Genomic DNA, 19,995 nt, shown 5'->3' on the forward strand with positions numbered 1-19,995 from the left:
TTCTGGGTATGTTTATCCAATGTGCTGTCTGACGATTTAGATTATTATATAATTTTCAAATGGGCGCCTTAATGTATTGTTCTTCCATGTTTCAGACAATACTACTTCATGGCATAGTCTGCTGGGTAGGGCTCGCGCCGGCCGAAGGCTTCCGAACTGTGCACAGTGAGGCCACCCAGGAGGGAAATGTGTAGGAAAGGTCGGGGAAAGACCATCTAAACTTGCCCCTCCAGTCATCACTTCCGTCGTTCCCTAGTATAACTACCTATATGAAATGTAATGGTGTTCCCACACTTCCTTATTTCGTATTTGGAATTCTTTGTGTGCTTTGAAACTTGATGATTTCTGAATCTGCATATTTTATTGACGATTTCATAGTGACACAGACAGTAGTTCGATAAATTTTCGAGGTGTGTACAATAAATATTTTCAGAGAGTAAATGATAACTGCAGCGTATCTAGTTTACCTTTCACATCTGCAGGAGTATCTAAATTAAATTTGAAATCTGTAGGAGGAAACAATAGTCCGTACCACTTTGCGCGCAAGTGACGTAACAAATGTGCGTGAAGATCGGCGTTTCGGCGTCGTTAATTCGTAATGGGTCGCCAGACTTTAATGGCATAAGAAAGATTGTGTTTGAGATCTCACTATAGCTTTAATTCAGTAGCACATAATACCTAAAGGAAATAGTGGATCGTATGTCTGCTAAAGATATATTACACTGGCGCCAGCGAAGATAGTATGCTTATTTACAATACGTCATGCGGAAATATCTAATGCATCAGAGAATCGACACTCATTCTATGTCAAACGTTCGCCGTGCACGCGATATGGATTCGTTGGGGCACGGTAGAATAGATAACTTAAGATCAGAATGGGAGGAAAGAAACGCGTTTCTTCTACCTTTCTCAATTATTGGAGATGCCCCAAATCTTGGTTGTCACTTAGGTGAGCAAAACAATTTTATTGTGGCTTAATGACAAGGATGTGTGAAGATATGACAGGTCTATCCTGGAACATTACTAAATAATCATAACTGCACTGTATTTGATCGAAGTATATGTAAGCCCCTAAATAAAAAAGGAAGATGCTTACATTCGAAAAAAGGAATTATAGTCTTACAGTATGACGTGGAAATAATCCTGTTCCCCCGCTCGGGGTAGCCGCGCGGTGTTGGGCGCATTGCCACGGTTCGCGCGGCTACCCCCCGTCGGATGTTCGAGTCCTCAGCATTGGGTGTAATTTCAGCTCCCCGCGAGTGGAGTCAATATAATTTTATCCTTATTTGAACAGTCATAGCGTCCATATAGAATAATAGCTTTTAAAAAATAATCGGTTCATGTTAATGTCACGCATGTATTTAAAATGCAATGTTATATTTCCAGTAACATTGTTTAAAACACCTATGCGGCCAAGAATATTGAAACACTGTTGTGTTCAAACAAACATTCAGACTGACTATACTTCTGTCATTGCTTTCTATTTGTCTGTTTCTCACTGTTTAATTTTTCAGTATCAGGAGACAGTTGTCCCAGCAGTGCCTCAGTAGTCCGCATGTATTTCACTATTCCTGATATATTTGTCCCGAGAATATTCAGCAACTTTGTTGATATTTAAAGTTTCTAACACCATTTAGTAACCTGCCTCAGTTCTACATTTTTTTAAATTTAATTGTAAGTGAAGTATAAAAATAAATATTGATTACTTTCTAAAATCTAATGAACACTAAAACATCAAAGGTATTATTGTAATTTGATTTTTTTTATATGAAACTGTTCCAGATGCTGTCTGACCAACTAAATTTTAATTTTACATTGTTACTCTAAATCACTTACAGTAAATTCAGGGACAGCCCCTTTGAGAAGTTCGCAGTCAATTTTTTTGACCATCTCCCATTGCCTGACTTTTGATCCATCTCTAATGGCCTTCAAATCTTCATAACATTGAAACCTAATCTTTCTTCCTTGTAATAAATTGGAATCTTTCACAGCTGAAATAGCAATTTTCAGCTGAAAATTTAAGAGCATTTGTCCAATGACTTTTGCTTAAAGGATAGATTAGCATTATTACACAACAAAGGAAAACTAATATTAAGCTTCTGTTAAGTTTGGAAGGTAGGAGACGAGGTACTGGCAGAAGTAAAGCTCTGAGGACGGGGCGTGAGTCTTGCTTGGGTAGCTCAGTTGGTAGAGCACTTGCCCGCGAAAGGCAAAGGTCCAGAGTTCGAGTCTTGGTCCGGTACACAGTTTTAATCTGCCAGGAAAGTTTCATATCAGTGCACACTCCGCTGCAGAGTGAAAATCTCATTCTGGAAACATCCCCCAGGCTGTGGCTAAGCCATGTCTCCGCAATATCCTTTCTTTCAAAAGTGCTGGTTCTGCAAGTTTCGCAGGAGAGCTTCTGTGAAGTTTGGAAGGTAGGACACGAGGTACTGGCAGAAGTAAAGCTGTGAGGATGGGGCATGAGTCGTGCTTGGGTAGCTCAGTTGGTAGAGCACTTGCCCGCGAAAGGCAAAGGCCCCGAGTTCGAGTCTCGGTCCGGCACACAGTTTTAATTTGCCAGGAAAGTTTCATATCAGCACACACTCCGCTGCAGAGTGAAAATCTTATTCTGGAATATTAATTCTCCTTCAGTTCAGTTAGTAACCTTTAATACTGCTCTGCCTTCACGAAGTTTTGAAGTCTCCATTAAAATATTTATCATTCTCTCATTGCAGTCGATTTGTCATCTTAATGTGACTGCAAAATAGGAGGCTGTTCATTCTGTGTTGACTACACATTACTGAGAAAAATCATTTCTGTTCTGGCACTTGGGTCCACTGTAGTAAACTATTATTCTATGATTGTATCCTTTATATATATTGGAATATATGAAGCTTGCTTTTCAGCAGCTGTTGAGCAGATTCAATATGACTGTTATGCCTTTGCAGAATCAACTAGGTAAATATCATATGTCAGAAAAATATTTCAATATTTTGATATCTTAGTTGGAGAAATTTATGAACTGACATTCTTCATCCTTTCCCTTTCTTGGTGGCGAGGCCAAGAATTAAAAGCTTCATATTTAATCCTTGAAATTTGGGGCATGCAGTCATGCAAACTCCAGCTTTTACAGTGACATTTGAAGGACCTGTCTTCTGGCTGTCCGCAGAGTGAATGGCAGGAAAATACATGGGTAAAATATCTGAAAAAAATTGAGTTTGCATGACTATTCATCCCAAATTTTCATTTATTATTCATTATGTTGTGAAAAGCTTAAAATAAGCAACATTGTCTTTTTCTAACTTTTTACAGTAAATACAAATTTATTTTTGTACGTATTGCTTAGCTTTGCTACATCACAACTGGTGTCTGTTAACATGTCTTTCATAGCACTATCAGTAGATGTTTGCCTATTACACTTATATTTCTGTACTAGCAAAGAAGTTGACTACATAGTTATGTAAAATAACCTCAAATGCAAAAGATGCAAATTTTCAAGATCTCACTTTAAAAACCAAAGAGTTTCTTAGTAAGGCAAATGACTACACTAGTGTACATAGTAAAATACTGGTATGTAACAGTCCCACTGTCCTTCACCATATGGATACCACACAAAGGACTGAGGCATACATAAATGCTTCAGCTAATTGAAAGCATTGTGTACAGTATGTTTAATTCAGCAATGAAACAACTTGGTATGTAAATTACACATAATACTGTCTGTTTTGTTATGACTCTGCGAGCACCTTCTTGAAGTCTAAATCCAGATGATACTAGAAGGACCAATGTACAAAAACTCCCAGGTTTTATTGCATCTAACACTCATTTGGGATGAATAACTTTTAAACAACATTAAGTCCCCATTTTAAAATTCAGAATCCCCCCCCCCCAAGTCAAAATACTGCATATTCTGAGCCACATTGAGTTTCCAGAAATTTTTCCGTTTCACTCCTGTTGACGATTATTATGTGATAGTGTAACTGACAGAAAGAGTTTACACTCAGCATGCTGTGAAATGTGCACTGTTGTGAGACTTCCTGGCAGATTAAATTTGTGTGCCAAATTGGAACTCGAAACTGGGGACTAGCTTTTTTCGGGCAATACTCTTAACCGAGTGAGCTTTCTAGGTATGACTTGCAGCATGTCCTCATAGCTTGACTTCTCCCCATCTCTCTTGTTGTTGTTGCTGTCATCAGGATTTCCTTCCAGTGAGCTGGGTAGGAACTTGGTGAACGAAATGCCTCCACTGATTTCTGTCCTGGTATAGTTTTTCCCTCTCCACTACATCCCATGTTATTCCTCTCCTCTTGAGATCTTCCTTAACCTGGTCTGTCCATCTCTTTTTAGGCCACCCAATTGGTCTTCTTCCTGGCACCTCCATCTCCAAATACTGGTGTGGAGTTGGAGTCGGGTGTATTTGCTTCACATGACCAAACCACACCAATCTCAAAGTGCCCATCCTCTCCTCTGTAGTCAATGTCACCTACGGGTATCTCCTTACATAATTATTCCTGACTCTGTCTCTCATAGGTTTTGGTAGAGCTGATCTAAGGAACTTCATTTCACATGCTTGTATTTGACTTTAGTCCTCTAGACTATACATCATGATCAGCAGGAGATAAGTTTTATACATGGTCTGTTTGGCTCTTAGAGGGACTTCCTTGTCCAAGGCTAGATTTTGTACCTGGTGGAAGAAGCTAGATCCTTTTGTTATTCTGTTTAAGACTTCTAGCTTGGAACTTCCATCATGTGATATGATGCTACCCAGGTAATTGAAGCTTTTCACATATTCAACCTTCTCCCCCTCCAGAATGATATTGCAGGGTGTGGGTGTCCTGCTCATCTTCATTGCCACTGTCTTGTTCCTACTCTCAGTTAACTTGGCTTTTTAAAATGTTGTGTTCCAGTAATCTAGTCTCCTTTGAATTTCCATTTCCGTCTCTCCCCAAATGGCAAAAGCATTGAGATCTTCATTTTCTTCTTCCTTGATTTCTTTCATGATTGTGTCCATAAGTGTAATGAAGACTCCTACTTGTGTTCTCACAACGACTGTACAGCATCTGGACTTTTTTAATTAATGAATCAGGAACATTGTTTTCTCAAGTGTTCCCATATTTTATCCCTTGGTACACTGTCATATGCTTGTTACAAATGCACGAATACTACTATCAAGTCCTTTCTTTTTTTCCAATACTTCTCCATTAACTGATGGAGGGAGAAAATGAGATATATTGTTCCCCTATTACTTCTGAACCCATGCTGCTGTTCCTCTAATTGCTGTTCTAGAATTTTCCACAATCTATGACCTTTTCCATTTTCTTAAGGCAGTGTGATAACAGTGTGATTCTTTGGCAGTTGGTGCATTTCTTTCTACTACCTTTCTTGAACAGTAGTATTATAATTCCTTTTTTCCATTCATCTGGCACTTTGTTTTCTTTCCATTTCACCCCCAGCACCCACTGTAACCATTGTATTCCATGGATTCCTGTGGCTTTAATCATATCCACTGTCAGCTCATCTACTCCAGCTGCCTTCCCACTTTTCATCTGTCTCACGGAATTCTCAGTTTCTAACCAAGAGATTGGATCCTGCTCCTCCTCTAATTCAGTGACTTTGGTGTCACTTTGTTGTGAACCTTCCCCATTCAGTAAGATTTCAAAATAATTCTTCATCTCTTCTCTGATACCTTCCATGCCCCTGATAATATGCCAATCCTTTGATTCAATCACTTTTATGTCTTCTCCATCAGATCTTTTACTTTTCAATAACCCATATAGCAGTTTTTGGTTCCCTTTGCTAGCCTACTCTAGTTTCTGGGTGAATATTTCCCAACTTTTCTCCTTTTCTTCTTTCACAATTCTCTTTGCTTGGAGTTTCTTTTGTCAGTAATCCTTCTTCACTGTTGTCACCTTGTGTTCATCTTTTGGCACGAGCCCCTGGTTCTGATTTCTTTTTTCAAACTCCATATTTTTCTTTGCCATATTACATTTTTTAAATTGCGTCTTTTACCATATCATTCCACCAACTAGTTTCTTTGTCTTTCACTTTACTCTTTGTTTTGCTGCATATCTGCACAGCACTGTTAACTACTGATGTTTTAAATAGGTTCCACCCTTCCTCTACACTACTGCTTTCAGTTTGTGGCAATTTTTGTGCTACTAGATTTTGGAAACTTTTCATATTTTCTTCTTCTTTCAACTTCCACTCCTTAATTTTTGGCATTCTTCATACAGTATTCAAACTCTTCATCTCATAATTTAGATCAGCCACTAGTTACCTGTGGTCACTGTCTAAGTACTCACTTGGTATGACTTTAGAGTCCCTTACTTTTCCTCCAATTAATTTGTCTGTTAATATATAGTCTATAACTGTCTTAGATTTGCCACCCCAGCCATATCTAATAATCTTATGGCTATCTTGTTTCTTGAAGAATGTATTCTTCACTAACAGATGATTCCTTATGCACAGATTTAGAATTTCTTCACCTTCAACATTTCGTCTTCCGTATCCAAAAGGGCCCATCACCACCTCATATCCATTTCTATCCATGCCAATCTGAGCATTCAGATCCCCAATTATCATAATATTATCTTCTCTTACTTGGTCTTCCAGTTCTTCAAGGACTTTTGTTTTTCCTTCCTCACTGCACCCTTGCTGAGGTGTGTACACTTGGAGTACAGCAAAACTATTCTTTTTAAAATTCACTCTTGCTCTAATTATCCTTTCACTTAACAAAGCTCATAACAGTAACTGGGTCAATGTCTTTGCGAAACACAAATCCCATTCCATTTTTTGCCTCTCTGTTGTGACCCTGCCAGTATAATTTGTACCCACCTCTCAGTAATTTAAGAGTTTTTTCCCTTCCACGTGGTATCACTCAATCCAAGGATATGAATCTTTCTCCTCTTCATCATGCATCCAATCTTGTGAGTCTTTCCTGTCAAGGTTATTACATTTAATGTTCCCACTCTCAACTTGTTTTTGCATTTTTGTTGGGTTCTGAACTGTGCCCAAAATAGAGTATTCGGTCTTTTTATGAAGGCTATATGTTCATTCATTACCAAGCTGCCCATAGGAGCTGGTCTAATACCCTGGGCAAGGATTTTGTTGCCAATTCCCAACACATAAACATGACAGCAGTATAATGCTAGTCAGCTCTCCCCAGTCATAGAAGCATGCCTCTTCCACCTGATGCACAGCATAATCACAAGATTAGTTTACCACTTGGCTGTGGAAAATTAAAACCAATGATGACTTGCTGAGCCTATGTTCAGTCTACCATGGCAGAGCTGTGGTAGTACACCTGTGAGAACACAGTCGTGCTATGTTGCAGGTTTTGTACATCTATACTTGATTCTAAACACATCAGTAGCAAAAAAGAAAACATCATTTTCATGTGACATGTGTAAGCTGCCACAGAAATAACTGTGCCTGGTAGAGTAGGCATTTGCATACTGCACAATAATATGACAAACTGCAGAGAAGGAGATTACCTTGGTGCAGCCCTAAGCTGCTAAAAGTTAATTCCATCAGTCAATTTGAGGATTGTTTTGGGAGGTTTTCCACATTCATCTAGTCATATATTGGGCCTGAGAAATGCATTTAGTTCACCTGCAGTTGTGCCAATTGACACAAAAAATAGAAATCATGCAACTAATCGAAGTAATCCATTATGGGAACAGATGTGAAGTTTTTAAGCAAACAAAGTGTTATAGAAGAAGTCACAGTTGAATAAGCCTCCTTAAAAGTTCATGCCGTTTCTCCAATCCAAGGGGTATTGATGTAGCATTTTTGTTGACAGCCAGCAGGATTTTTGTAACCTTTCTGCTTAGTTTTTCTTTTTCAGATATTTGGTTTCAACCCAAGGGTTCATGGATAAATTATTTTTGTGTATATTTTCTTGCTTTATTTCATAGCTTGTTGGGTTTAATCATATGGGGGTGTATTTTCATGTCATTGAATCAAAAATTGCCATCCATATTCATATTAATACCATAAAAAGCTATACTTTGCATATACTATTGAAATATGCTTATTGTTTAGCTACCAAAGTAGTCTACCTTAAGAATACTAAATAGATAACTATCCATGTTTTGAGACAGAATATTGTCAAGAATACTGTCAAATAGTTCTTGTTATAGAGGTATTACATGTTTGCAAATTTGCTGAATCAGTTGCATCAAATCTAGTAAGCTTTAAATCATGTCCAGTCTTGGATGACCACACCATGATTATAAAGTAGGAATGTTCACCTCACTTTCATGGCAAAGGACCACATAAATTGCAACTACCTTTGAAGTCTTTGGTTCGCAATATTTGATACAGGCACCTCCTTTGTACATGCATCTTTGGAGGATGGTTAGTCAGTCTGAACATATTTAGGATTATTATACAAAATTTTATTTTGAATTATCAGCCACACCTTTCAAACACTTTCCCAGCTCCACTTCTTATATCTGTGCAGTGCCTATTATGACCTGTTTCAGCAGTATCACACCACCCTTTCCTCCTTTAGTGGTAAACCTAGCTATACAAGCCACCCAGGCAACCAATAAGAAACATGTTATGTGTGCGGTTGCTGGCTGCATCATGGATGGCAGAGGGTAGGTACACACATTCTTGTGCTTGAGTCTTCTTACAGAGCAGACACCTTTTACTTTTCAACAGACTGGATAGCTTAGGTCACCAGTCTCTGACTCTGTTCTACAGGACAGACTACCATATACCACAAATGTGAATGGATTCCTCCCACGCTTCCTATTTCTTTATTTTATTTGACCACCTGGCAGTCATCCTCTATACCACCTTAGGTGATCCATCTGTAGCCTGTACTTTCGGAATATAACCAAAATTCAGTCCATTTCACTCTCTCATCTCGGTTAGTGACTTCCAATATCCATCCTTCAACATCCTAATCAGGGCACCACTTATGTTTCTTTACAAATAATTTTTGATTTTGACAGAACACTGAAGTCATAGATGGATTTTGCATCTTCCACGTTAAAAAGATCCCACATGAAATCTGCACCAAACCAGTGTTTCTTCATTCACTTCTACATCTATATTGATACTCTGCAAATCACAACCAAGTGCCTGGCAGAGGGTTCATTGAACCACCTTCACAATAATTCTCTATTATTCCAATCTCAAACAGTGTACAGAAAAAATGAACACCTATATCTTTGCATGCAAGCTCTGATTTCTCTTATTTTATTATGATAATCATTTCTTCCTATGTAGGTTGGCACCAACAAAATATTTTCGCATTCGGAGGATTTGGTGATGGAAATTTTGCGAGAAGATTCAGCCACAGCAAAAAATGCCTTTGTTTTAAAGATGTCCGCCCCAAATTCTGTATCATGTCAGTTACACTCTGTCCCCTGTTCCTTCATAATACAAAAGGTGCTGATCTTCTTGAACTTTCTTGTTGTACTCTGTTAATCCTGTCTGGTAAGGATTCCATACCGCACAGCAGTACTCTGAAAGGGTATGGAGAAGTGTAATGTAGCCTGTCTCTTTAGTAGATCTGTCGAATCTTTCTAAGTTTTCTTCCAATAAAATTCAGTCTTTGGTTCAACTTCCTCACAACATTTTGTACGTGTTTTTTCCAGTTTTGTTTGTAATTGTAATTCCTAAATATTACTTGAATTTACAACCTTTTGATTTGACTGACTTATCGAGTAAACGAAGTTTAACGAATGCCTTTTAGCACTCATGTGAATGACCTCACACTTTTAATTATTTAGGGTCATTTGCCAATTTTTACACCATACAGATATCTTTCCTAGATCTGTTTGCAATTTGTTTTGATCCTGTAATGACTTTACTAGAAGATAAATGATAGCATCATCTGCAAATAACCTAAGACAGCTGCTCAGATTGTATCATACATCATTTATATGGGTAAGGAATAGTAGAAGGCCAGTGACACTATCTTAGGGAATACCAGAAATCACTTCTGTCTTATTCAGTGACTTTTCCATCTTTTGCTTGTAATTCCATTCAATATTATTTACTGTTCTGCTGAAAAACAGTACTCCATCTTCAAGGAAATAATGCATGTTGATTATTTCTTGATTGCTAATTTCTTAGCCGTTCTGTCATTTCTAACCATGCCGTGCCACACTCTTACAAGCAAACCAATTTTATCTATCTTTTTACGGTGGAAAGTCTCTGCAAGCTTTGGTATTTGCATAAAGTTCCTTTGATTATCTTAACAGCAGATCTATGATTGCATTTTGGCAACAGTTTGTATGTACAATTTCAAAACTATATAAGTGAAACAACAAAGCCAGCCAATTCACTTGAGCATGTAGAAAATAACATCAGGGAAGTAAGTGGTCAGTAAAGAAACTAGAATGATGACTGGCCAGCTAGTAATGAAATTTCTTAAATGCTCAGACACTTACAAATGCCTCCTGTTCTAAAACTGAGTGCACTCTTTAACGAGTGTATACTGCCTCGCCCTAACAAATCCAATCACATAAGCACTTAGTTTTCTGTTGCCCAACCACTGCTGATGTAAGCAGGCTCCCAAAGCAACATTTGAAGCATATATTGTTTCGCTAAAATCATTCACATAGCAGTGTTAATATACTTTTTTTTGACCTAACAAGCTTTGCTTTAATTCTAACCTAGGCAACATTGTACCAGTCAGCCCAAGACCACTACATGGTTTTCTTCAACATTCATAAGCTATACTGTGTAACACTTAACTTGAAGTGCACTGCTTACAAAAACTACTTAGGCTCAGGAAAGACTTTAACTGCCACTTTGAGTTAAAACACGATGAACTTTTTATGTCACTAATCTTACGTTTTTTTTGTGTATTTATTTATATGCCTTCGTTAATGGTCTAGAATGTAGGTGATTAATATGGATGAAAATTTTTTCAGAACATATTATGATAGAAGTAATAAATAATTCACATAAAAATATGAATTAGGATAGACTGTTACTTGCCCACAGAGGAGGCACTGAAAAGCAGACAGTGACATTCAAAAATAGTGTTGGACATTTCTGAGCTGTTGGACATTTCTGAGCTGTTGGACATTTCTGAGCTGTTGGACATTTCTGAGCTGTTGGACAGCCCTTCATCAGATGAAAGTAAAATAAAAGAACCACACTCACTCACACATGGCCACTGTTGTCTCCAGGTACTGTGGCCCCACTGGTGTGACTATCAGTGGCTGGGAAGGGTACTGGGAGTTCACTGAAGTGGTGTGTGGTGGGGAGAAGTAGCAAAGCAAGGGTGGGGGAAAATACTGTAGTGCAGTGCTGACTGTGGGAGCATGCAGGGGTGTGATGGGGAACAAGATGGTGAGCTCTGCCAGGAGCAGCATTGGGAGAGCTGTGCTGGAAGTGAGGTTGTGGAGGAGGAGGGGGGGGGGGGGGGGCAGAGAAAGGGAAAGGACTACACAGGTGAGCTGGGGTTGTGAGGGTGAGGTTGGGATCAGAGCAGGGAAGGGGATAGAGCCAGGGTCTGGTGCGTTTCAAAAAAGTTAGTTATGAAGACACTAATGGCCATTAAAGTCAAACACAATGTGTTTGGCTGCATGCCGGTGGCTGTTTGCTGATGGCAGTTTGTGCAAACAGACAGTAGTTGGAGCTGAGTTGACAGACTAAGTGGCTGCTTTCACAGGTGGTCTTGTTTTTGATGGGATGGGAAGTGCCTGTGACACGACTGCAGTAGGTGGTAGTGGGAGGATGCATGGGACAGGTATTGCAACCAGGTCTTCCACAGGGTTATGAGCCTGTAACTTGTGGTCTAGTGGTTTGTGTCACTACCTCTACATTGCAGGGTTCTTGGTTCAATTCTCAGCTGGGTTGGAGATTTTATTTGTTCAGGGGCCGGATGTTTATGCTATCCTAATCATTTTATTTTGTCTTCACACAAAAATGCACATGTCACATAAGTTATACCATATAGAAAACCAGGAAACCAAACAGCTCCAGGGGTGTATGATGACATGTGTCTGTTACATATTTGCAAGCGTGTGGGGGAAGGATTTGGTGGCAGAGATGGAATAGTAATGAACAATGATATTGCATAGGTTGGTGGTGAAATACTGCACTACTGAATAAAGCCATGTATTAGATTCTACAATATTGTATACTGATATAACTACAACACAAATTTGCATGCTCATGTGTTGGCAAATGAAACCCATAAATAAAGAAGTATGTATTAGAACACTATCCTTGATACTTCTGCTTACATAATTTTATAATGTAATCCAGTACCCAATACACAGTCATCATTGAATGACTGTAAAGGGATATAAACTTGGATGACATAGACAGAATTTCTAGTTGGGGCAATGAATGGCAGCTTGCTCTAAACATGTAAAAATGTAAGTTAATGGAGAGGTGTAGGAAAAACAACCCTGTAATGTTCGAATACGGCGTTGTTAATGTGTTACTTAACATGGTCACAATAATTAAATATCTTGCTGTAACGTTGCAGTGCGATATGAAATGGAATGAGCATGTCAGGCTGGTAGTCGGGAAGGCAAAATCTTGACTTTGTTTTATTGGGAGAATTTTGGGAAAGTGTAGCTTATCTATAAAGGAGACTACATATGGAATGCTAGTGTGGCCCTTTCTTGAGTACTGCTCGAGTGTTCCTGATCCCCACCAGGTTGGATTGAAGGAAGACATTTAAGAAATTCAGTGGCATACTCTGCTAGGTTTGTTACCGATAGGTTGGTCAGCAGAAAAGTATTTCAGAAATGCTTTGTGAACTCAAATGGGAATCCCCGGAGGGAAGACTATGCCCTTCTCATGAAGTACTATTTTGGAAATTTAGAGAACATGCAGCTGAATGCAGATCACTTCTTTGCTGCCAATGTACATTTCACTAGAGGACAAGAACGTAAGATAAGAGAAATTAGGGCTCATGTGGAGGATTATAGACAGTCATTTTTCCTTCACTCTATTTGCGTGTGGAACAGGAAAGGTTTTGACAAGTAACGGTATGTGGTACCCTCCACAATGCACCATACAGTGACTTGCAGACTATGTATGTAGATGCGGATATATTCTCAAGGACTGATAATAAATGTAAAGTTTCTGATGATCAGTAATTACAACTACGTTTGTGACATCTGCATATCTAAGGATAATATCTTAAGAAGCAATTTAACTGCTTTCTGAGGTGCAATTTAAAGTTTATATAGTTTACACCATGTTCAGCAAAAACTTTCATGTTTGTTTTTAGTTGTAGTCTGCTAATACTTTGGCTACAGTATTGCCAAGTATTCTTTCTTGTTGGGAGGCCTGGTAAGGAGTGCACTCAGCCTTGTGACATCAACTGAGAACTATTTGAGTACTACTACTACTACTACTACTACTACTAGTAGTAGTCAGTAGACTTGCTTTGGGCCTGGTGAAAAAGTTTTTTGTAATCGCTTTGGGTAGTAGCAGCAAGATATCATCAACATACAAAGTTACACCCAGTGCTTTGAGTTATTATTGTTGGCTGTTGTAAAGAGGTTTCAGATTGATGTCCCAGGATGGAGGCTCAAGGTGTGCATTCTTTAGTGACTGCTTTTGTCAGATTGCTATTGCTACATGGCAGAGTAACTGCTCCATGTGCTCAGTAGTCTAGACCCGGACACTTAAGATGACTCAGCTTACAAATAAAGCAAGCCAAGAATTTGAAAGGCACCAGGTATATTGTTCACAATTGCAACAACACATTGGGCTTGGGAATCATGGGCAACTCTAAAATGTGATTAGTTGCATCTTCAGTGCATTTCCAATTTTTAAAGCCATGTGGAGTATTATCCATTCCATATGAAGCTTTGTAATTTGCACATTTTCAAACATTTCACAAGAACATTTATATCACAAAGAATATGTAGGATTTTGGTTGGATAGGCTCTTTATTGTCCCCCATTTTGAAGATTATTACACCTGCAGATTCCAAAATGCTTGGTAACTTGCATAATACTGTAATTGTATATCCTGTTGCAAGTGAGAGTGATGGCAGTTCCCAAGTATTTCAATTTCTAGACCACTCAGTAGTTACTACATTGTGGCTAATTATATGTAGGCTGAGCTGGTGGCTAGCATATTATGAATGTGATGAAGCCTAGATAGCTATTCCAAGTAAATTGGATATAAGATGTCAACTGTGTGTCAGTGTTCGCAGTAGAAAGAAGGGATACACACACAATTGTAGAGACTCAAGTGCAAAACAAAAATAAATACCATTGTCATTTAGGATGATATAGTCTAAAATGACATTACATCTCTGGTACTCATTGGGAAAAATAATGAACAATGCAATATATCAAGAACGTCACCCATTCCATTTTATCATTATTCTGTAATGCCTAGTAGAGTGTTCTTTCAACAAGAATGTGTTATTTCTTACACTTCTTGCGTTACCCAATCCACCCACTACCATGTTCACAATCTTTCCTGCACAGTACGATCAAGGGTCCTCTGCCACTAAGCATTTAGTGGGGTTGGAGAAGTGATGTCTGATCTGGCCTGCATTACTGCTAGTATTCCTAGGCCATTTTGCCAATAGTGTGAGACACGTGACTTTTGACACCTTTATGATCATGTGCACACATGATACCTGGACAGCATTGTTGCCAGAGGCATCTATACAAACTATTGAAATTGTTGTCCAAGACAGATTGCCCATCATGGAAAAACCAAGTGATTTTGGTAATATACAATGTACAACTTCTGTGTAAGTAAATAAAACTTCATTACTGTGGGGTCACTGATGTACAACTACTTACTGTTTTAGGCCCTGTTGCATTCCTCATTTATAATGACAATTCTCTTGTGGTTAAGAGGCTAAACTGGGAGAAGGAACAGGGTTTAAATCCAGTCCGAGTCAATGATCTAGTTATTGTTGGAACATTAGAGTGCAATCTTCTTAACATAGTTTAATTGCTTTTGGGATTTATTTAAAGTGAAATTTGCAGACACTACGTAAATACTCACTGATGATGGTCCAGAAAGGCAGAACATAATTAAGTACAAATAAAAGAAAATAGAGACATGGAAGGAAAAAAGGAGAAAGATCTTATGTAATTTTAAGCAAGGTAGAACTGTCTCCAATCACTAGCTACATATTCAACAGAAATCAATAGTCTTGGTCAAAAATAGTAAATTAAATATGCTAGTTTTCAGAGGAGTTCAACAGGGCTCAGTTCTTAGACCATTTCTGTCCTTGCCGTGGGGCAGGGTTTTGTTGTCTGTGCAGGCTGCACATTAAAATTCACCTACCTCAGAACAACATCTGATCAATGTCCCTTCACTCGACAACTTAGATACTTGCAAAATGATGTAAAAGCAGCGTTGATAAAAAAACACCATCTAACATCTACAATTACTCAGGCCATGCAACTCTAGTAATGAAAGAAAGATCTGTAGAAAATCTGTCATTCAGTTTTATCGGACAGTAAGAAAATGGATTAGCTTCTGGAAAATAATGTCCAAATTTTCCACACAAAAATGTTTTTATTGTCCTTATAGCCAAAGAAACGGTACTATCCAGTCCACATTTAAACTATTGGCTATTTTCTTCCAGTTAACAATTCACACACACATTTCATACGCACAGCAGCCAAAAACCTGTCCATACCCAACCCGAATTAAACATTGTTTTACAGTCATTAATTTCACCACTAATTTGAGTTATTACATTCAGTCCTTCTTGTGAATTTCTAAAAGAGAAATTGCTCACCAAAAATGCTCAGTGGATGCTATGAAGGCCAAATTTTCACACACAAATATGTTACCAACAAAACAATTCCAAAATTTCCAAACTTCACAAAACTGTCCGTAAATGCAACTGCTATTATGGCCATGCAATCTGGACGTGAGAAGGAAATATTTCTTCAATTTACACATTATTTTGACTCGCACTAGTAACATGACCGTCCGCGTTCAAAGCTAGCGAGCGACTCTTCTTGCAGACTCACTCCCAGTGTAACTATCAGGTAACTAGCAAGAACCATCTCAGTTCTGATTGGCTGATCATACTTGCTGCCAATCAGAATGCTCGCTCATGATCATACACCAAAACTGGCCTGCACCAATCCTTATACACAGATGAATTTATGTCATTCTGACATACAAATATTAAAGTAATGTTTAATAAACAAAAACAAAAGGCAGTAATTTTGGAAATATTCTTTAGATACAGATTTTACTTCAGCTGACTTTCTGGCTGCTCTGTTATGATAGCAATCACACCTAGATATACGTCATCAGCAAAGTAGGTAAGTTCCCTAACATCATTTTCCCATGACAGGCTCATGCAACTCTTGCAGGTTACTTAAGACAGTATATAATGCAACATATAAATCTGACGAATGTCCAACATACACTCTCTCATTTACTCACGTTTATTCCCACAGCAATATTAGACACAATAATTTTGTCTGATTTTTATATTACGAAAACGAAAAATAAAGTTAGAATATGAAAATCCTAGTTAATTAATTCTGCGCACTGAGTGTTCTGTTTATATTTTCGAATTATACCAAAAGTTAAACTATTATATTTTCAAACTGAATTTAGTTCCCTAAGTGTCAATTTTTGACTTTTTTTAATAATTTTTTTCCTCCGAAACTATGATAGTTACAATGTTGAAATTTTTATACAATCTTCTCCTGAATAACAGAAGGTAGTGTACCCATTTTGAAAATTATTGAATAATATTTAATATCATAGGTGGCATGAACATACAGTCGCTCCAAGTGACACTGGAGCCGTTCTCACGCTGCAGTAACAGCAGGTGTATATGACTCATAGGTAGGACACAACTTGCGGTCTCCTTCACAGCCTCTGGCTACAATACTGCAGGCTGTACTGCAATGTAGCTTACTGCAATAATTGTTATCGTGTATTAACTCGCAACATCACACACCCCTTAAGAACCTAAAATTTCTCCTGAGCATATTTTACGGTTCTTATTGCAAACAAAATCTGAATCTTTAACTATCACGACACTGTTAATCAAACTTTGTTATTCTCAGTTAACCAAATATCTAAACTTTGACAGCATTATATACAATTACATCATATATCAAAGGCTAGGACTAAATAGCATACAGTCAAATTAATTTACAGAAAATTTACATCTTTCTCCAAATCACATTTTTCTCAAAATTAAATTAGCAAAATATTTTCATTGAACTTTTCTTGAAATTACAATCTTCTCCGAACAGAAGTTCTTAATCTTTCACTTTGACTTTAAGCAGAAATAGTAATTTTATTATGTTGCTTATCAGCTTTCAAAAATTTACGAAAATACAATTTAGGCACTGTGTAGGGTGTCCTTTCCTGAAACTTTACAGAATATATTCACATCGATATGGGGGTCATCTTTTTTTTACCTAACCTTTCTCTGACAACACATTGGGGTTCTGATAACTGTCTCTGATGAATAAAATGGATTCAGACCATTTCTAATCAACACTTACATATGGATCACATCATGGCTTGTCACTGGACTGCATAATTCCAGCTCTTAGTTACAGACTGGAGTTCTCTCTCTGTCTTGGATCGGGTTCTGTACAGTTTTTCCATACCTGCAAAATACAGTACGTCTAAGTATCCATGCTTAATATCTACATCCTATCCTGACACACATATATACTTTACAGCAATTGCTGCTCTCAAATTCAAAAGCAAAGAACTCCATAAAATTTTTTTGAAAACTTTACTGTTCTTTTCAAATTTACTTCTCTCATTTACACAAAGCTTTTTTATGAGACTAATTCATAGTTCATCAGAACTCAATATCTTATATTCAGTAGTTAAACTCAGTATTAATCATCTCAGTAAGAAGTGAATTAATTGTCCCTCAAAAAATCAACAGTACCCAGTATTGGCACTACTACTGAAATCTTTTTCCAAAATCTGTTTTAACCATTAAGCAAGTTACTGCTACAAATTCTGCTGACTCCCAAAAAACACTCTTTCTTAACTCTCTTTCAGAAAACCAAATTCACTGCTTGCCTTCTCACAAATAAGCTATTGTACACAAAGAACAAAATACATCATCATAAAATATCCTGCAAAGTTATCTCTGCCACCATCTGTGGCACTGAAAAACATCATTACACATTACATAAAGAAATACAAAATTACTGAACACTGAAAATCATTCAGTCCACCTCCTGCAGTCCTGCAGCTCCTTCTACGTACATCTTACAAAAAGAGAAAAACAATTTTATAAAATCACTGAAATATTACTCACATCTTACATAATACTATTTACAAAGAACCTCTATTATATAGAAAAGGCCTCATAAAAATCTCTGATAAATATCCTAGGCATCGTCTGTGGCTGTAGCGAAGTCCTCACATTCATCATATATACAAAATTTACCATATTGTGGTAACAGGCTGAATATCCTTTATGATGCCAGCTTCTGTGGCTCCCAGCAATACACCTTACACACACTTTTTATAAAGTATATCAATTATTGACGAATACCGCCAAGAGTCCTTGTATAAGAAATCTGAACATAACTCGTGCCACCTCTTTGGCTCTGTACTTCTTGTACACAATATTCAAGAAAATACAAAAAGTCCTTATAGTAAAGTACTGAAACTGCTAGCCAATTACTGTGACTCCTCATCATCTCATGATCAAATTACAACATATATATACTACATACAAAAAGGTCCTTATAGATAAACATTAAGCACAACTTATGCCAACTTGTGTGGCTCTCAAACCCATATTGTACACTACTTTCAAGAAAACACCTTCACAATAACATTTCTGCCAGTTACATAAAACTTCTGGAAAAATTAGACATATTAATCTCACCTCTGTGGCTTCAAAACACATCACATTTTAGACTTTACTTCCTTGAATAGGCCCTCTCTTGCCTTAATCACATTTCTTACACTGCAACGTCTTTACAGGCTACAAAAACTTTGGTATTACTCTTCATATTACTGTATAGTCACCTTAAAGTAATCATTTGTCATGAATTTGCAATTCTCTTTCATTTGCTGAGTCACTTCTTAGTTTCTACTGGGACACTAGCTTTCCATATACTTTATATTACTCTAGTACACTATTTACTGACAGGGAAGAAGGAAAGACGATAGTCAAAGTTCTGAATGAAGAAGAGGAAGATTGACAATACGAAAAGAAAAGGAAATAGTATTTGTCAATAACTCGAGTACCTAGTGTTCGTCAAACACGTGGCATTGCATAGAGTGCAACACCCTCTGAGACTTCTTAATTACTGTTATTGATTGATTCTTCAGTATGTACCTTTTTAAATCAATAATATTTCTTAAACCCAGTCATTTTTGTGACTTTACATACTCTAGTCTGTAAACATTGGCATGGGGTTTGGCTACAATCCTAAAAGGTCTCACATATTCATCAATAAACTTTTTCATCTCAGCCATAAGCTTATTTGATTTCTCTTTGTTTTTCACAAGCACTAGGTCACCAACTTGAAAACTAGTTGGACTTGCCCTCGCATCATGTCTCCTTTTCCTCTCCTGTTCCATTGCCAATTCAGTAAGATTAGGGAACTCTATCTGGTCAAATAAGAGGTTATTAGGTGTAATCCCACACATTAATTCTACTGGAGCAAAACCAGTGGCTTCATGTTTTAGATGGTTAATCACTTCTTTGAAATATCCTAAGTAATTGGCCCAAGTGGAATGCTTCTTGTGACAGTGTGTTCTACAGAGACGGTTTAGTTCTTTCATCATCCTTTCACACATATTTCCCTGTGGAAAATAGGCAGAAATTTTTATATGGTCTATGTTTCTTTTGCGTAAGCATTCTGCAAATCGCTTAGAAATAAATCGTGGCCCATTATCAGATAATGTTGCTTTCAGCACCCCAATGTTTACAAAATGGTCTCTCTCTAGTTTATTCACAATTACTTTAGCGCTGGCCTTTTTAATAGGATAAAATCTCACATACGTAATAAAACCATCTACTAGCACAAGTACGTCTCGCAACCTCCCCTTGAAACTGGCAAAGGGCCAAACAGGTCC

The 19,995-nt window shown here is 37.7% G+C and overlaps 1 protein-coding gene across 1 annotated transcript in view; it reads left to right on the forward strand.

Moving 5' to 3' along the window:
* The first annotated feature begins 788 nt into the window (after positions 1–788).
* LOC124625794 (deoxyribose-phosphate aldolase) overlaps positions 789–19,995 on the forward strand; it is a 166,995-nt gene continuing 147,788 nt past the window's right edge. Inside the window, exon 1 of the mRNA XM_047149241.1 lies at positions 789–949. Within this exon, the coding sequence (XP_047005197.1) occupies positions 805–949 (145 nt within the window). The 5' untranslated portion in view covers positions 789–804. The remainder of the gene's footprint in view (positions 950–19,995) is intronic.

This window comes from Schistocerca americana, chromosome 8, assembly GCF_021461395.2.
Source record: "Schistocerca americana isolate TAMUIC-IGC-003095 chromosome 8, iqSchAmer2.1, whole genome shotgun sequence".
In the NCBI taxonomy this organism is placed as follows: domain Eukaryota; kingdom Metazoa; phylum Arthropoda; class Insecta; order Orthoptera; family Acrididae; genus Schistocerca; species Schistocerca americana.